The sequence below is a fragment of the Pelodiscus sinensis genome, chromosome 23 (genome assembly GCF_049634645.1).
Source record: "Pelodiscus sinensis isolate JC-2024 chromosome 23, ASM4963464v1, whole genome shotgun sequence".
NCBI classification, from domain to species: Eukaryota; Metazoa; Chordata; order Testudines; family Trionychidae; genus Pelodiscus; species Pelodiscus sinensis.
The window spans coordinates 17,161,120-17,182,275 of NC_134733.1; the positions used below are offsets into that span (position 1 = coordinate 17,161,120).

The 21,156-nt window shown below is 49.2% G+C and overlaps 1 protein-coding gene across 2 annotated transcripts; it reads right to left on the reverse strand.

Annotated features, from left to right (window-relative positions):
* Positions 1 to 3,845: 3,845 nt before the first annotated feature.
* Positions 3,846 to 8,622, reverse strand: ANKRD65 (ankyrin repeat domain 65). 2 transcript variants are annotated; one of them, XM_075906471.1, is made up of 4 exons: positions 8,225 to 8,622; positions 6,696 to 6,927; positions 6,056 to 6,605; positions 3,846 to 5,101 (listed from the first exon to the last, which is right to left on the reverse strand). In XM_075906471.1, the coding sequence occupies exons 1-4, from the start codon at positions 8,229 to 8,231 to the stop codon at positions 4,670 to 4,672; spliced, it is 1,221 nt and encodes a 406-aa protein (XP_075762586.1). In that variant the 5' UTR covers positions 8,232 to 8,622; the 3' UTR covers positions 3,846 to 4,669. The 2 variants fall into 2 exon arrangements, with proteins under 2 accessions (XP_075762586.1, XP_075762587.1); XM_075906472.1 differs by lacking the exon at positions 8,225 to 8,622 and adding an exon at positions 7,895 to 7,916.
* Between the last annotated feature and the right edge of the window lie 12,534 nt (positions 8,623 to 21,156).

A 21,156-nucleotide genomic window follows, 5' to 3' on the forward strand; every position in this document is an offset into this window, starting at 1 on the left:
AAAATTAGGCAAGGCCTTTGAGCCAATAATGTGCCGTTTACTGTTCCCCAGAAATCCACTCTCTCAGCTGAAATCAATGGGAGCTGTGCTTTGAACATATAAAGTGCTGCCTTATGCTAAATATGTTGGACTATCAGGTCCCAGGTGTCACAAATAGAACACCCCAAATTAGTAGATACTTTTGACCTCCATTTCTTTGTGCCTTGGTTCCTGGGAATAAGCCCTCATCTCAGACAGGTGCTGTGGACGTTAATTAATGTTTGTAACCCTCAAATGTTAATGGTGATGAGTGCTGTTGTATTAATCATATTAATTTAGAAGGAATAAATGGATCAAAAAAGTTAAAGGTGTGAACATGACCCTATCACAGTCCAACATTAAAAGGTCTTAAACAAGATTCAGGGTCTGGTATACAGTTATCTTTTGCACTTTTCCCATCAACATTTGTTTTTATAGGCTATTGTGACCCTTTCTGAACTTTCATTCTCTTTTCACAGTTAAAATTAGGATAAATGTGTGCTCCCAAAATTAGGGTACATTTGTACACCCAGCTTCCACAACCATGCTGTAGAAAAGCCCATGAGGAGATCAACAATTCTGTCTTCAGAGCAGAGTTTGAATTGTGTGTAGTAGAGGCCTTCAGCCAACCATTGCACAATGTAGAGAAAACAGAACATTAACTAGCTGTTCTTTCAGTGAGCACCCTCCACCCTGTGCATGGAAGGAGACACAGGTCTTGTGGAAAAATCAGTAAGTGGTCATGGTCATGTAAGTGAAGACTAGCTTAATGCATGTGCCCAAGGAGTCTGATTTAATGTTGCACCAGCCATCTTAATTTTGGGATTTCCTAAATTTTGACTGTGCAACCTTAATATTATTCTATTATCTTAGTATTTTTGGGGTAATATATAGATATCCACTATGTATTTTAGAGAGTTTGTACATCTGTTGTGTTTGTGCGTGTGCACATGTCCATCCATCTGTCTGTGAGTCCGTTTGTTCAAGAACTCCTCCTAAACAGTAAGAGCTAGGCAGAGTGCAGAGCTTTCCTGGTCAGTAGGAGCACCAGTAAAACTCTCCCTTGCTGAGGCAGAGGCGTAACACAGTGGCTCATGATTCTGGGTGCAGTGAGGCAGTGTCACAGTAGTGACTAGGTGCAAGCAAATTAATGAAAAATCAGTCTGGGAGGAGCAAATTTTTCCAAGTTGAAACCTTTCATGACCATGCAGCCTTTCGATCTGATCATTGGCTAGCAGGTGTTATCTGTAGCTTACTGCCCCTCTCTCTCTGCATAGGGGAGGAAAAGGAAGCAGTACTGGGTTCTGTAAATCAGTCACGTTGAACAGAAAGAAGGCTGGAATCTTTACTTTGTGTTGAGAAGCTAGCTTGTAGCATCCCCCAGTCACCGACAGAACTGAATGTAGTTGGCCTACATGAGAACTGCATAGCTGCAGCTGATGTACTTTGAACTGAATTTTTGGGGTGGTCCCATTATGGGAGGTCAACGGGAGAAACTCTCCTGTTGACTTCCTTTACTCCTCACGACCCCATGAAGTACTAGGGTCAATGAGGGTGCTATCTGCATTCAATTGAGTGGGTCCTTACTAGATCTGCTAAATCAAACTCTGGATGATCGATTGCTGGAGCATCGATCTCCGCGTAAGTATAGACAAGGCCCAAGATTGTTATACTAGAAAAGCCTGTGGGAAGGATTTAGGTGACTGGACAGAGTTTTGCTATGATTGTTGCACCTTGCTAGTTTACACCTTCGAAAGGTGTTCCCATCTCTCCTCATCTGAACTGTTGGTCCATGCTTTGTCATGTCTATTCTAGGCACTTACACACTGCTTTATGCAGAGGACTCCACACCAGTGGAGTACCCCATTAACTTCCCAGGGGTCCTACACGGGTGCAAGGATCTGTCTGTGTGAATCCAGCTAAAGCAGGGGTGGGCAAGATACAGCCTGCAGGCTGGATCCAGTCTGCCAAATTGTTTAATCCAGCCTGCTGCCTGCCCTGCTGCCGCCTCATCCCCGGCCAATTGGGATCTGGGAGCAGGGAGCATGCGAAGTCTCCTCCCCTGCCAGGGGCGTGCAGCACCAGAGGGAACCACCAGCTGTTCAAAACGGGTGGGGGTTAGGGAGAGACCTCCCATGCTCCCCCACCCCATGAGGGAGTGTGCAGTCTCCTACCACCTGCACACAGTGCCTAGAGGGAACTGCCCCTTCCAGTGGAGACTCTGCCCTTTCTGGGACTGGACTGCAACCCCTATCAACACTGGTGAAGTGATCCCCCTTACAAAAATTGTTGTCCACCCCTGAGCTAAAGGAACAGAGCCTAAGACTGTATCCAGTCGTATGGCCAGGGACTACATCTTAGTCTGTGCTTGGAAAGAGCTATCTAAATGAATAACAGTAAATAACAAAGTGCTTTGAGATCATTGGTTAGAAGGGGCCATAGACGTGTAAATTACTATTGTAACATGATTTAATGCCCATGGGTGGGGGGAGTGTTATAGACTGAGAAGAGAGCCAAATACTAGATAATATGATTCATCAAGGACAATATTGGCTGGATCATGTATTATTAATCAAATATTGCATTCAGCCTGCTGTAAAGTTGAGTAATGCAAGATGTGGACTAGTAAATTGTGCCATTACTTACAAATATTATCTAGCCAGCTCTAACCAAGACTTAAATCTTATTTTCATTTAACTTCTGTTGACATGTTTGTATTTCATGTCTTGGATCCTCCTTTAAAATGTACACATTTGATTTTGACTCCAGACACGGAAGTGACAACTTGGGAGCATTCTGCAGTTTGGAGCTATTTTCCCACTCGGAAATAAATTATATCCTGCATCCATTTGGAACTCTGCCTACGGCAGATGTAGCTATTGCCTAGCCGACAGCTTTGCTGAGTCAGTTCTTCTTGCTACAAGAACAGATTTATTGGTTGATTCTGTGTTTCTCTTGTGCATACACATTGATGAAGTGTCCTGTGACTGAATACAATAAGACATCCGCGTAGGATTATTCTAATATACAAAGGTGTATTTTAGAGATAGGCCAATTGTGAATAGTAGAGAACTGGCTATTTTGCCCTTATGCAGCCAAAGCTAACACAAAAGTGAATTTCAGGCACTTCAAATGGCTACCACCATGTGATGGCAGCCATTTTAAGTGTGGTCTCGCTTCTTCTCCGTGCCTGGCCTATCTTCTGCCAACCTCCCTCTTTTGCTGCTTCCTTACTCCAACCAGCAACCACCCTCTCCGAGCCCCATCTTCTGCCTTGTGAATCACCCCACTCCACCTCCCTATGGCTTTGTGATCCATATTAGTCACTATTGCAGGGGTGGACAATAAGTGGCCCGCTAATTGGACACGGTTCACCATGGTTAGCCTCTGTTGGGCCGCCAGATGTGTTATTTACCTGTCCCTCTGTAGGTCTGGCTGCTCACAGCTCCCATTAGCTGTGGATCACCTTTCCCAGCCAGTGGAAACTGCAGGAAGTGGCGTGGACCAGGACATCGCTTCCTGTAACTCCCATTGGCTGGGAATGGTGATCCATGGTCAATAGGAGCTGCGAGTGGCTATATCCATGCGGCCCACCAGAGACTAACCCTGGCAAACCACGTCTGGCCCATGAGCCACTTATTGCCCACCCCTGATCTATTGGCTGCCTAACCTGGTGCCTAATGAATCCCCAGAGATGGTTTAATCACATCCCTAGTAAATACGTATTATAGCAGCACATCGGTAAAGAGTACCTTTTAAAAAGAGCCTTCTTCTCATTTATACCAAGGCCACGCAACACCACGCCAGCAGTATGAAGGGGCCTTACAATGGGTATAAAGTATATTTATTCTCTTTTAAGGTTCCATTACACTACAAGAACAATGCAAATGCGGATCAGGCCCTTTTTCTGTTAATACTGGAATGAGGAGAAAGTCTAATCCAGTGGTGGGCAGCCTGTGGGCTGTGGGTGGCCCATCGGAGTTCTATGTGGGGCCCGCCAGACATTTTGTTTAGTGTTGCCCACGTGCAGGGTTGCCAGGTTCTGCTGCTTTCTGTCTTTGTAGATTTTTTCCTACCGGTGTTACTGAAGTGACACGCCTGTAAAGCCAGGGCACATGAAGTGAGGTGGGTGCTGATTGCGCACAACATTGACTGTGAGAGTCATGTGCTCCCTCTGCATCCAATGAAAACGCTGTTGTGGTTCCATCGGCACATCCCTCATATTGTAGGTACATAAGCTTAGAGAGCAGAACTCCCCTATTCCGGGAGACCGTCTTGTTTATGACAGTGTTGAGATGAAGGAGACCATTCATGCGGGCCACTCACTAGCCTAGGTTGCCCATTATTGGTCTAATCCTTCACAAGATGGCAGCAGAGGAAGGACAAAATTGTTCTCATGTCTCTGGACCGTAGTGGAGTTGGGATCTAGCTCAGATCCGGGTTGCAGTTTGCCATTGTTTCCTGGGGAGGGGACACAGGGCCCCCAGAATAGCAGCTCGCAGGAGCTGTTCATTATTTTGTAGGATTGGGTCCAATAGGCCAATATGTTGCAAGAAGGTAGAACACATGCCCATTTGTTTGGCATGGTGCCTGTCACAGGGTGGGATTCACCGCTGCAGCGTCTCCTGCTGGTAGCACTGGGAATTAGTTGTCAGCAGGGGACCTCCTTCTGGCGGGTGTCTCGCTCGTCCCTCTCACTCCTGTCTGAGGCTAGATCCTGCACCGTCTCGTCCCAGCGAGTTCTGAGGGACAGACTTGCTCCCTTCCCCAGCAAGAGCTCCCTTAAAAGGAAATGATTTTTTTCCACAGCCAGGTGCAGCGGCGTTTTGTTTAGCCAGCCGGCTGCATTGATCTCAGCTCTATGGTCCAGAAGGTAATTGGCGACCTCAGTGTGCCCACAACAGGCAGCTCTGTGAAGCGGAGTCAGATGCAGACAGTCCCTAGCATTGACAACTGCTCCTTTCTTAACCAGCCGGTGGACCACGGCCAAGTGTCCGGCAGCTGCTGCCTTGTGAAGTGCTGTGCAGCCGGCACGGTCCCTCAGGTTCACATCAGCTTTGCTGTTTAGCAACAGTTCTGCAATCTGGGAAAGGAAAACGAAAGTTCAGTGGCGTGGCACTGTAGTGGGGTGACTGCCCCACACCGGCCAGAAGGGGTTAAAGCAGGCAGGAGTGAGAAAGCACAGAACCCTGGCCAATAAGGGGGAGGCATTTTAGTAGCTAATCAGGGAGAAGCTTTTAAAGAGCCAATCAGAGGGTGGCTTGCTGGGGAAGTCCTGTATATAAGGAGCTGCCCTGCAGAAAGAGTCAGTTAGGTTCTGACCAGGGAAGATATAGGAGCTGGTTCCTGGCGAAGAACCCAGGAGAGTAGTGCTGGGGAGGTAGGGAGGGAGGCTCCTGCCTGATGTAGCCTTTCTCATGTATCTTTTCTCTAAACATGGATGAGGCCTCTTTAGGGAGGCTAAACTTTGCCCGTAGAGAAGCCACGTCCCCTGTGCTTATATGTCAGAGGTCATGTAGTTCTATCTGAGCAACCAGTCAATGGAGGTAGCTGCATCTGTTCAGGCATGTCTTTGCACCTTGCAAGGGGCTTTGGAACCCCAGAGGACAATCGAAGGAGGAAGCTGTCTGTATTGGTAACCCAGACATAACAGTCAGGGCCCAACAGCTGGGGCTAAGTTGGCATCTTTGATCATCCAAGGTAGCATTGAATTGGGACTCAGAAGATCTGGCTGCTGTTCCCAGCTCTGCCACTGACCTGTGGAGAGTCCTTGGGCAGGTCACTTTCCCATCTCTGTGCCTCAAGTTTCCCCATCTATAAAATGGGGATAACGAGGCAGCCCTCTTTACACAGCATTTTGAGCTCCATGGATGAAAAGTGCTATGTCAGAGCAAAATGTCCCTGTTTATATTATGACCGATAGACCTGAGTGGCCGTCTCTCCCACCTCGCTGACCCTAATCACCTGATAATGAAGCATTGCCATGAACCTATTGCAGAATTCAGTGTGTTAAGAAGAACGGTTGTTGGGAACCTACCTCCTGATTGCCATTTTCGGATGCAACGGCAAGTGCAGTTCTCCCCAGCTCATCCGGAGCATTGATGTTGGCACCCTTGCCTAGCAGGAACCTTAGAGCTTCGCTTCTTTTAGTCTCTGAAGCGATGTGCAGCGCTGTGATACCTCCATGACTGCCCAGGTCTGGGGAGAGACCCTGGCTAATCAGCAAGTCCATGATATGCAGCTGGCTGTTCACAGTCGCCCAGTGCAGTGCTGTCCACTGGTTGTTGTCCCCGCTGGCAGGATCTGTGCCTCGCTGTAGTAGCAACTGCACAATGAGGGTGTGACCGTTGGCTGCTGCACAGTGGAGTGGGGTCAGGCCCCCTTGAGTCACAGCTGAGGCTGGGGCTCCCCGAGCCAGGAGAAACTCAGCCACTTGGGTATGGCCATTCCAAGAGGCGTGGTGCAGCGGGGTGTAGTGCGATCTGTCTGTGGCATGGACCACGGCGCCACGTTGCACCAGGAACTTGACCAACGTGATGGACCCTGTCATTGTGGCACAGTGTAAGGGGGTCCATCCGTTCTCGTCCCTGCGCGGGTGCAGAAAAGAAACCTGAGCAAATTTATGTCAGCGAGAGATGGACAGAGAGAGCAAGAATTAGACAGCGCCCGGGGCTCACCTGCTTTCCATCGTTGCCCCCTGCTGCAGGAGCTGTTTCATCAGGTGGGTGTTGCCATTCCAAGCTGCCAGGTGAAGCTCTCCCCAGCCCTGGCGCACAGGGGCAGATGGTGAGTTATTCTCCATGAGCCCACTGACCAATTCAGAGCTGTTCTCCACTGAATCGCCTCCCAGGGACATCTCCTCACTCAGCTCCAGCCACCTCCTCAGGAACTCGGCCTCTGCTCTCATTCCTTATAAATAAATATATATATATATGAATAATCCACAGAATACTAGTTCCATTAACTACCTGCCCAAACCATAACCATCACCATTAGCTGCAGACTGCGAGAATTAGGGATTAAAACTAAGAATGTTAAGTAGCATGTAATTGACTAATTGAATAGTCAATGTATTTTTGACTATTTGATTAGTCGATAGGGCGGTGCTGTCCCTTTGAAATGCCGCTAATGCGTTCCAAAGGGGCAACTACGCATGGAGTCCCCAGCTGACCCAGTGTTGGGCTCCTCGCGGCATTTTAAAGCGGCAGTGCCACTTGGAGCTCGGGGTCCCCAGCTGAGCCCAGGCTCCACGCAGTGCTGCCGCTTTGAAACGCCGTATCTGTGTTTCAAAGGGGCAGAGGTGCACAGAGCCAAAGGTCAGCTGGGGAGTTCTGGGATTCATGCAGCACTGCCCCTTTGAAGTACCCCTCTATTCTCTCTATTCTCCCCCCCGCACCGCCTCTAGCCGATAGAGGCAGCAAGGTGGAGGAAAGTGACCAGTCGACTATCCTGTCGACTGTCCGATGAGCATTTGCTTATCAGATAGTCGACTAGTCCTTAACATCCCTAATTAAAACTAGGCTACACTCACAGGTTTCAATCTAACAGTAACTGAAATTGATTGCTGTCTGGCAGGGGCAATGGGTATAATACGCAGGGGAAGGCCTAGCCCCACCCACATGCTGTCCAGAGAACGCCTACTGTAGGCATATTGGGGCGGAGTGTTGCTGCCCCTGAGTGCCTGCCCTCCCCATGCTCCGGGGCTGGGGAGGCTGAGGCCGCGTGCTGTCTGCCCTCCCTGTGCTCTGGGACTGGGGAGGCTGGGGCCGTGCTCTGCCAACATGGTGCTGTTGGGAAAAGGGCTGGCTCCTTTGGGGGCGGAGCCTGGGCAGAAGGGGTGGGGCGGGGACAGGGCTGGAGCCGTACTGTCACCCACCGTTCATGGTGTCTGGTGACTTTTATAGGCCTCGGTGGTACTTTTACCCTGCAAAAAACCTGCCAGGAGACAAAATGAGAAGGATGATCAAGTAATGAGTCCCTTGTTCCCCTGTGGGGCTCAGCTCTCTGCTTTAGAGGTGTGGCTTCTCCATATAGAGAGTAAAGAGACGCATGTGGAGAATTTCTGGAGTTTCACAACACCCACATCCTCCAAACTCCACAGACTTCGTTGTGATGTTTCCCATGATTAAAAATACACAAAGAAAGCTGGGTTTTGTTCCTAATAACCCACCTTTTGGAAGACTGAAAGGACAGATATTTTCCTTACCACTCATTTTCCTGCCCCAGCGATATGCGTAGGGTGGCTCTGGAAGGTGCGGCTGTATGCACGGCTTGTTCTCGTAGGGTTATTGCTCTGTGCAAGATTTCACATGCTGGTTTGTTGCTGCAGGATTGCCTCAGGAGTGCAGCCTTTGCAAGCTCTGGTTATCACAGGGATGTTCCTTGGTGCTGGCCCACTGGCACTAAGTCAAAAAGAAAAATCTGTTCATGGAGCAAAGTTGTTAGGGGAAAATACAACAGACGTCCAGGCCAGGCCGAGATAAAAACTAGTGCAAGTGAAATGTGTCCGTCTCTCTGCCCTTGAGTGTGTCCCATCAGTGTCCAGTGACGCATGTAGGTTCTGTAAGTGCACCGCCCTGGCTTTCTGCCTCTAGTAATGCGCTCAGGGCTGTTTACTGAGTGACTAAATGGATTCCGGAGGAGGACCTGGTTGCTAATGGTTAATAGGATAATGTCTGTTTCCCTGCCCACATGTAACTTCTTTCAGCTGTGCTGCCAACATTCCACTAGACAAGAGACAAAGGGTCAGCTGTGTCCCACAGCACTACTCCCTCGCCTCCTTCAGTCTTTAGCAAGATACACCAGGCAAAGACAACCTCAGACCCGATCCTCCAGACAACTGGGGGGTCAGCTGCTCAGAGCTTGGGAAAGTGAAAGTGGCTGTTGTGAATTGGTGGGAGACAGTCATTGGAGGTCCCGGTCTGCCCGGCACAGCTAAATAAAGTACAGGTATATGCCGTGATACTTGAATGGCAGACCTCCAACAAGCACCAACATGTTGCCTCTCTCTGAGGCTCCTTGTGTTACATGATAGGCACCGGCACAGCCTTTGATCTTCCCGACAGGGTCATCAGGCGTGCTTGGCTCCAGGAAGCGCTCTCCTGATGCGTTAACTCTTGTTTCTATGGGGCCACGGGCATCTGGTTGGTATAATTTTTGGTGGTATCCAGAATGGGTCTAAGTCAGTGTTTCTTAAACTATGTTCCGCGGAACACTGGTGTTCCGTGAACAATGCACAGGTGTTCCGCGACCTCTTCTTTGATTTTGTTACTTCTTTGTTTTTGTCTTTTTCTGTTTGACAACAATTTTTTTTTGAAGAAAATTTTCAGAAGTGTTCAGCATAAAAAAATATTGTTTGGTGTTCCATGGCCTCAAAATTTTAAGAAACACTGGTCTAAGTAGATCTGTCCTATCCATAGGCCAGACTGGGGCAGCTTCCCTGGGCCCTGTGCTTTGGGGGGACACAGGTTCCAGGGTGGCTGAAGAGCTAACGGGAGGCCTGTTGGCGGAAGCAGGGAGCAATCTGCTCGTAGACTGCTCTGCTCTGCTGGACTCCACCCCACTAGTTCTCCATGTCACTCAGAGGAAGGAGCAGAAACCAGAAGGAGGCAGGATGGGGCTTCAGGGAAGGCGTGGAGTAGGAATGGGATGAAGCAGGGTGGGTTGGGGCTGGGTCACTTGCTGCTGCTGGTGTCAGGCCCCCCGCTAAATCCCCAGGCCACTCTGTACACCAGTGTTTCCCAATTTTATTTGGTCACAGAACCCTTTTCACCTTAAAATAATTTCAAGGAACCCCTAGGGTTCCCAGGGTAAAATTTGGCAAGCAAAAAAAATAAAATAAATAAAAATAAAAAAATAGGTCCGCCAGAATTGGTTGAGCAAAATACCCTGCAAAATACACTGTCTCTTTAAGAGGGGGGCGGGGCAATGCCGCGTTCTCGCGGAACCCTTACTTTCACTTCGCGGAACCCCAGGGTTCCATGGAGCACCAATTGGGAAACACTGCTGCACACTGTTTCCTTCTGTAGTGTAGGGGCCCCCCAAAACATGGTGTTTGGGGCAGTTGCTCTGGTCCATCAAGATGGCTCTGAAAATATAAACCCCAACAGTGATGGAGCTGGGCCCATGTTCCTGTATAATGGTGGAGCGTGAGCATGCGCCGCTTATGTATGGGGCTGTGACGGGGCTGGCCAGTCCCGCACTGAACAAGGGGGCGGAGAGCTCACCTATTGGGTACAATACGCCCCTCCCCTGCATCCCTGCTGGGCATGCTTGCAGTGCAGCCCGGGTATAAAAGGCTGCAGGGCTGCTCAGTTGGGGCGGGCTGCTAGAGGGGAAGGAGCTCCTCTCCAGACACAGGAGCCACAGCCGTTGCACTGGAACAAGAGGCGCCGGGCCAGTTACCCCTGCCGCTGTTGTCTCCAGGACGAGCCAGACCGCAACGCTGGGTGCGCTGTGCAGCCCCCCTAGAAGCTGGAGCTGCCCCAGCCACTGCTGTCTCCCAAGCGGCGCCTGTCAACGGGGCTGCTGTAGCCCGACCTGCATCCACAGGTGGGACTGCTGTCGGCCAGGGCGAGGGGGTAGGAAGCAACCCAGGGCAGGGACGAGGAAAGGACCCAGCAGGCTCGGTGAGTTTCGGGGAGAACTCCCCGCTGAGCCAGTGGTGGGAACCGCCTGCCACTGATAGGGCCCTGGGTTGGGGCCCGGTGGAGAGGGAGGGTCCGGGCCCTCCTACCCCTTCCTCCCTGGATCCCGGATGAAGAGGGGATCCTATAAAGGACCAGGCCGCTGGGCCTGCAGTTAAAGGACCAGGCTGCTGGACCTGAAGTTAAAGGACCAGGCCTTGGAGGTTGAAGGGGCAGGGGCAGGGGCCCCCGCCACAGGGGCATAAGAAATAGGAACGAGTGTCTGGCCTTTCAGATGCCATCTGATTTTCAGATGCACCCCCATCTCCCACCTGGAATTGTGGGTTGCCAGCACTTTGGAAAACCATTCATCACTTTGCCCACCAATGAAGTGAAGCCAGGTGGAACACAACTGTTCCTGGCAATTCTATTAGGCTACGTCTAGACTGAGGCCTTCTTTTGGAAGAAGCTTTTTTCAGAAGAGATGTTCCAAAACAACTTCTTTCAAAAGAGAGTGTCTACACCGCAAAAGTGCATCAAAAAAGCCATCTGCTTTTTCGAAAGATAGTGTCCACACTGAATGGACGCTCTCTCGCATGTAAGCTGTGATTGCTCTGGATGGAATGGCCACCAGGGCACCTGTGCTTTTTCCTCTCCTTCCGAAACAACTCCCTCTTCCCAGTTCATGCACAAAGGGTTCTTTGGGGTGATTATCAATGCTGGAAAAACCCCTCTGTTCTTTCGATTTTCTTGCAGAAGAACGCAATTGCAGTGTGGCTGTTCCTCAAGTTTTGTTGAGAAAACAGCCGTTTTTCCGACAAAACTCTGTAGTGTAGACATACCCCAACAAACGTTTGTCTCGAGGACAGGAAGAAGACTCGTGTAATCCGAGTGAACCTGGAGGGGGAGCCCAGGTCAGCAGAGTGCAAGCTGAGAGGTTCTGAGAATCATCCATTGCTTTGGGGTGATTGTACAAACAAAGCTTTGGTCCACTAGGGCCATCCTTGCCCATAACATAGAATACGCAGATGCGTAGGGACATCTGAAAATCTGGGGCACCTCAGAGACTTAATGTCCGCCCATCCGCCTCTTCCTATGTTTGGTCTGTGGCTTTGCTTCCTCCGGAGAAGATCTCATTACCTTAAAAGTGACAAAGCCTGCCAGAGCTATTAGGAGAACATCGAAGCAGTGAAAGAGCCTTTCAAATGGTAATGAAGCCGTTTCACAGGCATCTGCCAGTCCCAGATCTAGACTGTCAGTTTCTGAATTGAGTTAGTCCACGGGACCTTAGTTTAAAAAAAAAATGAGTGTGTTGCTGAAGATTATAAAATCACATCTCAAAAAACCCGTCATCCCCTCACCGCTGCTGGCAGGCACAGAGGGGTAGTAGTTCAATAGTACTGTGTAGGCCCCCTAAATCCTAAGGACATCCCTGTGGTCCACCAACCACTACAAAGACTTTAGTGTAATAAATTATCACATGATCCATTTACTACAAAGTTCTCAGATTGTCACATGTGAATTCTCCCCAGATGGCAGGTGGCACATAACAGATGGCATTGGTCCTCTGTGTCCAGCTTTCTTCAGGATTTGTACTAAGGCCCCTTCCACCGTTCTGGTTGTGTAAAGGGACCTGTGAGTGGGTGTGTATGCGGTGCATGTAGTTCCACTCTGCCAGAGCTGTGTAAAGGGGCCTTTGTGTCCATGACAATCCATCCCCACCATGTCTTTCGTGGTTGGGGGGGAGGTTGGGAATGGGTCATATGCCCCAGAACAAATATCTCCTTGGCAGTGAGCGAAGGCTGTGAATAAACAAAAAAAGAAGGCAGGAGCTGTGAGAACCCACAAGGTGGTGCTCTAGCTATGAAGACGTTTGAGAAATTGTTCTCCTACGGGTAGGGCTCTGGGTGGCTCCGGCTGGTCTTAGGGAAGTTCATGTTTACTGCACCAACTGCAGCATCTAATAGCCCAAGCTTTGACCCAGAATCTCCTGGCAAGAGAATCTTCCACAGGTCTAGACTTCTCTCCCATGTACCAAGGGGTCCTGACCAGGGCTGGGGAAAGCTAGAGGAATGGGAGGTATTTTTTGAGGTCTGCAAAGCTACCTTGATTTCTAGCTGATTCATTTGCACCCATATTGCTTTCCAAGTACACTTCAATTTTAAAAATACAGTTTCCTCTCAGCCCCCTATGGGCTCAGTTCAGCTTTCATTTACCTGGAGGGAAACCTGGAAGAACTCCACTAGATGCACTGAAGTTGCTCTGGATTTATGCCAGCATCACCGAAATCGTGGTTTGAGCCAATCTGCTTTCTAGAGCCAGGGAAGGATGTGCTGTGCATTAGTAAGAGCTCCCAACAAACTAGGCTAGCCCATGCAGGTACCCAGTATTATAGGTATGTCTGGTAAGCAGGCTTAACTTATTGAATCCAATTTCACTGATTTGCAGGGACATCTTGGACTGGGTATTATGCTTCGTTCAGTTCTGTGATACTTGTAAAAAGTTATTAAATGCTAATTACTAATTACTCTGTGTTCTCATACTGGCAACCTCTTCCCGGCAGCAGAGAATCTGACCCTAAATGTCCTCTTGCATTTTTAGGAAACCAAACACAACAACCGCATTATTAATGTTGTTTGTCATTGCAGGGCAGCAAAACCAGGCAGTGTGCAGGCTTCCCTGGGTTCAGGGCCATACAAACCCAGAGAAAGACTCTGGGTCTTGCCCCAGACTGACAAGCAACAAAAGTGACGCTGACCAGTCAGTTTTCAGAGTCAAGTATTTCGAATGTGCACATATGTCAGTGCATGCAGACAGCGGGCTGTGCCTACGCGGGGGAGTTTGTGATTGCTCAAAGTTCATCATGCGCAACATCGGACCCTAATCCCTCAGGGCAGGGGTCTCACATTCCCAGCCCCCGGGCACCCCCAGCTGGAGCAATTGTGCAATCTGGCCCAGGAGTGCTGGTGGGCTTGGGGGTAGGGAGCTGTCCATTACTGGCTCTCAAGCTGCATCCCTTCCTGCCACTGCACTTGGTGGGCACACTCTGCTGTGTTCCGCTTCTCTGCGGTTCCCACTGCGGATGGGAGTGTGGGGGGGCCCAACCGCTGCTGCTGCCCCACACCAGCCTCCCCCCCAGCGATTCCCCAAAGCACATCCTTGGGGGACAGGGTGCCATGGGGGAAGAGGGCAGAGCAATAGTGGGAAGAGGTGGGGCTTGGGAATGATGATGGGCAGTCCCCCCTCCTCTGGCCCATCAGTGCCATTGCTCCGGCCAAGGGTGGCCTGCGGGCGGGGAGTTTGAGACCCCTGCTCCAGGGGAATGAGATGAAAAAAGCGAACCACCAGGAGAAAAGGGGGAATATCCCTGAGATTTTTACATACCAGCGTTGCGAATGGCAGGTATTCTGTGTAACATGCAAGGACCGTAGTTTTAAAGCAGGCGGCACCTCTCGTGACAGCCTGCTCGGTATCATCATAACACAATGAGCACGAAGCGTGTGAATGTCAGCTGCCTGTTGTGAAATAAACCTGCCTGTCACAATCCCTCAAGCAAGAAATGGCCTGCCTCTCTCCGCTTTGTTTAGTGCCAGCACTCCACGCAGGTGCACCGGGGATGTGTTTGTGCTTATTTCATGATGTATTTACTAGAGGTGAATGTACATATTAGTACTGCATTACACTGGCCAAGGTCAAAGCTGCCTATCTACACTGCAGTCCTCCTAAGAATGCTAATAAGTTAGATGGAATCTGTCAGTCTTCAGAAGGGTTTCCATTAATTTATTCTGAGACACTTTATCTACATCAGTGATTGCCCTTGTCAGCTAGGAAACCTGAAACCTTTAGGAAACACAAATGCAATTTGCTTATTTGGAATGCTAACAGACAGCGAGCTGGGAACATAGTTCAATAATGTCTCTACCTTTGAAACAAAATCGATGTTCCTCAGAAGGGTTTTAATGCGGGCTGTTTTTTAACGCTGCATTTTTAATACATAAAATGTGCCCGCAAGGCCAGTTCCATTGGATCCTACGGGTATGTCTACACTGCAGAGTTTTTTTTGGAAAAATGGCTGTTTTCCCCAAAAAACTTCACTTACATCCACACTGCAATCACATTCTTTCGGAAAAATAATTGAAAGAACAGAGGGGGTTTTCCAACATTGGTAAACCTATTTCTACGAGGAAGAATGCCTTTTCTGAAAGAGCTCTTTCAGAAAAGGGCATGTGTGGACGGGGAAGAGGGAGTTCTTTCAAAAGAAGAGGAAAGAGGAAAAAGCACAGGTGCCCTGGTGGCCACTCTGTCCATAGTAATCACAGCTTAAATGCGAGAGAGCATCTACACTGAATGGACACTATCTTTCGAAAAAGCAGACTGCTTTTTCAGTGTGCTTTTGCTATGTAGATGCTGTCTTTCGGAAGAAGTTTTATTGGAAGATCTCTACTGGAAAAGCTTCTTCCGAAAGAAGCCTGCAGTTTAGACATCGCCCGAATGAGAACTGGAACGGGTGTAAATCAGACATTGTTTAAGTCATGGGAACTATGCTGATTTACACCCGCTGCAGATCTGGCCCACAGTGCCCATTTAGGAGCAAAGCAGTCAGTACAGTTGGATGAAATCTACAAGAACGTTAAAAGCACTTTTTGTCCTGTTTTTCCTCCATCCAGCAGTTCATCAAGTTTAGGAGCTGGCGGCACAGATAAAATAAAAGCCAGCAGAAAGGCAGAAAAGGGGAAGCCCTAAATGCTACCGTTTTTTGGACTACAAATGTTGTAAAAAACAAAATAAAAAGAGCCAGGTTGACTGTGATAGGCTCCTTCAGTTTATAGGATCAGGGCGTCAGCTGGGAGCAATTTAAAGGCATTGCCATTTGACCCAGCTGTCTGATGTGAATGGCAGGAACCCGGAAACGGCTGAGACATAAAATAAGAACATTGCCTGAGACTCAAACAGAGGCATTATGTTCACCTTATTTTCTCCTCCCACACATTTGTACTTCCTGGTTCCATCCGGGACAAGAAGTATTTCACAGCACAGGCTGTCCTAGTATTTCAGTTATGCCAACCCCAAGTCTTTGAAAACCATGAGTCAGGGCCCCAACTGATCATGAGATGGAATTAACAATCTGAGTTTGGAGGGTTTGTGAGCCCCCCCTCCCCCATGCTTTCTGAAATGGATTTATGGACACAAATGTGCATAACTCAAAGATGATTTTGACAAATTGCTTCATGTAACCTGTGACTCTTAATGTCTTAATCCGCTGGATCTGTTTATCTTATTTTGGTGTATGTATGGAATATGGAATGCTCTGTGATTTTAAATATGGAAATGGAAAGCCATCAAGGGTGTTTCCAATGTCAGGACAATCATATGCAAATAGACTTTTGTCCTTGAGTCTTAGCAGTGGTTAGGCTGAGGAAGTCATGTGTCCACCCCAACTGGAATGTAGAAACAGAATTCCCACCCAAAGGGAATCTTTAAAACTAGTAAGAAGCTAGCAAGTTTTGTCTCTGGTTTCTTCCCTCAGGTGTGCTAGCCAAACACCCCAAGGGGAGGAACAGCTCTGTTTTGGGAGGCTTAGCTGGAAAAGAGAAAGTTTGAGGGTGAGTTTGTAATATGTTTGTACTGAGGGTGTAGTGTAGAATTAGCTACGCGTTTTCTGTTATTTTGAGCTTGTAATTTACTTTGCTCTACTTGTTCTCACTTATTACCACTTAAATCCTACTGCTTGTACTTCATAAAATTACTTTTATTTTCTCTCAAGCCTGGTGTAAATAATTGTTACCTGGGGCGGGGGACAATCTGTGTGTACAATCCCCCTTTCATTGCTGAAGGGGGCTTACCTAAATAATTCCCTTGGGGTTCTGATGCCATTTGTGGAGTGGCATCCCAGGCAGCTGGGCCCTAAACTGCATTTTCCTTGGACCTGAAGAGATTCAGTGTTTCCGTTGCTTCTCGGGGTTGGGGTGTGTGTGTGTGTGATCTTAGCCTGGGGCCTTGGCTGGGGGAGACCAACAGAGCTGGCCCAGCAGAACTGGGCAGCGAGAAGCCCCAGAGAGCAGGAAGGGGAGTGGAGGTGACCTTGTCAGCATTCTGGGGGGCACCCCCACGGGGTTGACCATGACCACCCCCCATCACAGGGCGATTCTTAGCTTTCTAGTTCTTGAGCCTTAACTTGCACGCAGGCTGCATTTTCACGCTGTGTCCTCCATCACAAGAGTCAGAAACTCACCTTTTTTAAACAGATGCTATGACTTGACTCGGAGCTGGCACTTGGACAAAAATATCAAGTATCATGAGATTTGTGATAAAATCAGGAGAGTTGTCAGCACTGGTTTCTGGCCTTGCTTGGCAGACCCAAGATATTCTAATGGTTCCAAGAAGCATCCAAACTTCTAGGTGCTTCTCCGATCCAAACCTCCAAGCGATTTGGAAAGCACATTCCAGCAGCCCTGACCTTTGTCGGGCTGGGTATGTGATCAACAATAATTGTGCGGGTGGAAACTGAGCCAAAGTCTGGGTTGATGTTTGCATACCAGCCATGGGCAGGCCCGATCTGCGTTCCACCGCATGCTGCGAATTTCTGCGGCTGGCCCAGTGCAGGGAGGTGACCTGCTGAAATTCAGCCAATGTACACTTTCTTCTTCATTCGGTGCAGCTTAGGGCCTCTCTTGCAACTTCCCAAGCTTGGCACAACAGGCCCCTTTGTGCTGTCGTGGACACCTGTGCAAAGGGTGTGCAAGGAGGCCAGAAAGTGCTGTGAAATCAGACTTCTCCTCTAGCCTCCAGGGCAGGATTGTACACCCGCTTCACAGAGCTGAGAATGCAAACACAGAGGCGGGGGGGGGGGGGGGAAGGGGGAAGGGGGATTGTATACCCGCTTCACAGAGCTGAGAATGCAAACACAGAGGCGGGGGGGGGGGGGGGGAAGGGGGAAGGGGGATTGTATACCCGCTTCACAGAGCTGAGAATGCAAACACAGAGGCGGGGGGGGTGGGGGGGGGAGAGGGGGATTGTATACCCGCTTCACAGAGCTGAGAATACAAACACAGAGGTGGCGGCGGGGGGGGGGGGGGGGGGGGGGGGGATGCGTCTCAGGTTCTGTAACAGGATATTCCCGGAGACCTTCCATGGGAGTCAGTCTTGCACGTCTCTCTCAGATGAGACTCTCTTTGGCTTGAATGAGTGTAAGAACTCAGGCCAGGTCTACACTAGCGGAGAAAGTCGGCCCAATATACGCAGCTCCAGCTACAAGAATAGCATAGCTAGAATCCATATACCTTAAGTCAAATTTCTGCAGCATCCCCACTGTGGGAAGTTGATGGGAGAAACTCTTCTGTTGACTTCCCTTGCTCCTCGCAACCCAGTAGAGTACGGGATCAATGGGGGTGCCATCAGTGGTCGATTTAACAGGCCCTTACTAGACCCGCTAAATCAAACCCTGGCAGATTGATTTCCTGAGTGTCCATCTCGGGGTAAATGAAGAAAGCCCTGAGGAAGGGCTGCAGAACCAAATCCTGGGCTATTAATGTGCGCAAAGACCTTTTAGGCCATTTATCTTTCAGATGAGACATAAAACCAAAGTTCTCACTGTTCCTAGTTTTACCTCAGAGAGTAGGAACTAGCCCCTGTGCCTGGCACATCCCAATAGGGCAGTTACATTCCATGCTTGAAGTCCTGGGCCATTTCAGCTGAATCTGGTGGGCTAAATCCTTAGTTGGCATATCCCAGTGGCAGGGATGTAAGTGACTAGTTGACTATCCGATTAGCAACAGCTTATCGGATACTTGACTAGTTGCTTCCCCCCTTTCTTCCTTGAAGGAGGGGGGGAAGCAGGAGCTGGTGCTGGGGGGAGCTGGCTTAAAAGCTGGTTTCCCCCAGCACAGTGTCCTTGTGGGGCGGGGAAGGAAGGCGGTAGCAAGGACTGGGCGCGAGCTGGGAATCAGCTGATTCCTGGCTTGCACAGAGTCCCCCCATTGCGCACCAGCCTCTTAATACTTTTAAACAGCAGAGCCGCAGCGGGGTTAGGTCCTGGCCTTGGAGCTAACCCCGCTGCAGCTCCCCCACTTATCGACTAATCGAGTAGTCAATTAGTTGATTAAACTAAATTTAACATCCCTGCCCAGTGGCACCACCCTGGTCTGCACACACCAAGGATGTAGCACTCTCTTCTCCTCCCGCCCTGAGATGTTGAGTAGCAGTGTTGCTCTGTGCTGACCAACACCTGCTGCACGGTGCCCCAGAGGTGGCTGCATTCCAGCCCTGGGGTGAAGCGACCCCGAGCATGATGAGTGTATAGCAGGGGTCAGGTCTTGTCTCTGTACAAATACCCAATCATCATCATCGCTGAAATCTCAGGTGGTGAAAAAGGCGTGTGGCTTGGAGGTTCCCTCATGCTTGTTGCTAAGGATCTTCCCCTTGGCCTTCAATCCCACCCCTCCCTTTGCTCTTCAGTCCCAGGACTTCTGCGAGCTTCTTTTGACCATGCTCCCCAGCAGACTGTCGCCTTTCCGGTGACTTGGGCACTTTGCTTTGAAGCCGTGCACCCACGGTGCGTCTCTGTCGGACAAAGGGGACTCCAGGTGCACAGCGAAAGCTTTTTGAATGGTGAAAATAGGAACTGAAGCCTGCAGACATTAATCTCACTGTAGTGGCTTGCTTCAGCTGCCGTCCTGAGAGATGCACTCTGTGTCTCCATGAATATTTATTTCCCCTTATTATTTTTTCAATGTATATATTGATGGAAGCATAGGTGGAGGGGCTACAGGGAGGGTCACCCAGAGGAACAGAGAGGGGGCATAAGGGAGCACCCCATCTAGTAATTAAAATGTCGGTGGAGGTACAGTGGGGCAGCACACCTCTGAGTGCTACCATGAGTCACCTATGGGTGAATGGAGCTGGGATGAACTTTCAATGTGCAACATCAGTCAAAAAAGCAAACAGAATATTGGGAATCATTAAGAAAGGGATAGAGAATAAGACAGAGAGGGTATGTCTACACTTGCTCCCTGTCTCGAAATAGGGATGCAGATGTAGTGTTCTGAAATTGCTAATGAAGTGCGGGATTTAAATATCCTGTGCTTAATTAGCATAATCACGTCCGGCCGCCATTTTGAAATCGCATTATTGCAAAATAAAATGCCCCGTGTAGCAGAGTTATTTCGAGAGAAAACCCTTCTCTTGAAATAATTGTTAACCCTCATTCTAGGTTTGGAATGGCTTCCCTATGAAGAGAGATTAAAAAGATGGGGACATTTTAGCTTAGAAAAGCGGAGCCTAAGGGAGGGGGTATGATAGAGATCTGTAAAGTCATGACTGGTGTGGAGAAAGAGAATAAGGAAAAGTTATTTACTTATTCCCAAGACACAAGAACTAGCAGTCACCAAATTAAATGAATAGGTAGAAGGTTTAAAACGAAAAAAGGAAATACTACTTCACACAATTCACAGTCAACCTGTGGAACTCCTTGCCAGATTATATTTTGAAGACCAGGACTTTAAGGGCATGTCTAGACTATATGGTTCCGTTGACAGAGCCATGTAAATGAGTTTACTAGACATAGGAAAATGAAGTGGCGATTTAAATAATCGCCGCTTCATTTACATCAAAATGGCCGCCACACTGTTTGGCGGCACAGCGCAGTAGTCTGGACGCGCCGCGGTTGATAACGGAAGCCTTTGTTGACCGCTCCGGTAAACCTCATTCCACGAGGCATAACGGAGCGGTCAACAAAGGCTTCCGTTATTGACCGCGGCACGTCCAGACTACCGCGCTGTGCCGCCAAACAGCTGATCGGCACAGCACGGCAGCCATTTTGATGTAAATGAAGCGGCGATTATTTAAATCATCTGTTCATTTTCCTATGTCTAGTAAACTCATCTACATGGCTCCATCGATGGAGCCATGTAGTCTAGACATACCCAAACAGTGTTCAAAAAAGAGCTAGATAAATTCGTGGAGGATAGGTCCATCAATAGCTATTAGCTAGGATGGGCAGGAATAGTGTCCTTAGCCTCAGTTTGCCAGAAGTTGGGAATGGGTCACAGGAGAAGGATCACTTGATGATTCCCTGTTCTGTTCACTCCCTCTGGAGCACCTGGCATTGGCCACTGTGGGCAGACAGGACACTGGGCTAGATGGACCTTTGGTCTGACTCAGTCTGGCTGTGCTTATGTTCCCCCAATGTCACTGGTGGATTTCGTCAGAGGCTGGAGACAAAGTGAGGGCTTGGGGTGGAGATAGGTAGCAGGCACAGTGGGGAAGGGAAGGGTCAGGAGAATGCACAGCTCCGGTCAGGCTGGGTGAGACAAGGAAATTCTCCAAGTCGCACTGATGAGCTGTTGACATATTTACTCCAGTTCATCACCAGGATGAAGCCAGGGAATGGAATAGACAGGCCAGGCCGCCGTTCTCCATTGGCGCCCCTCACTGTAACTCCAGGGACTTCAGTGGAGCTGCTCCTGATTTACCCCAGCGCGGGAGGAGCATGGGAGGCAGGTACAAGAGGCAAAGC

Coding starts and splice junctions, on each gene's coding strand:
- ANKRD65 (XM_075906471.1), bottom strand. Junction 6,606..6,695: donor GGGGCAACGATGGAAAGCAG/GTGAGCCCCGGG, acceptor GCACCCGCGCAG/GGACGAGAACGGATGGACCC. Junction 5,102..6,055: donor CCGAAAATGGCAATCAGGAG/GTAGGTTCCCAA, acceptor TTCCTTTCCCAG/ATTGCAGAACTGTTGCTAAA.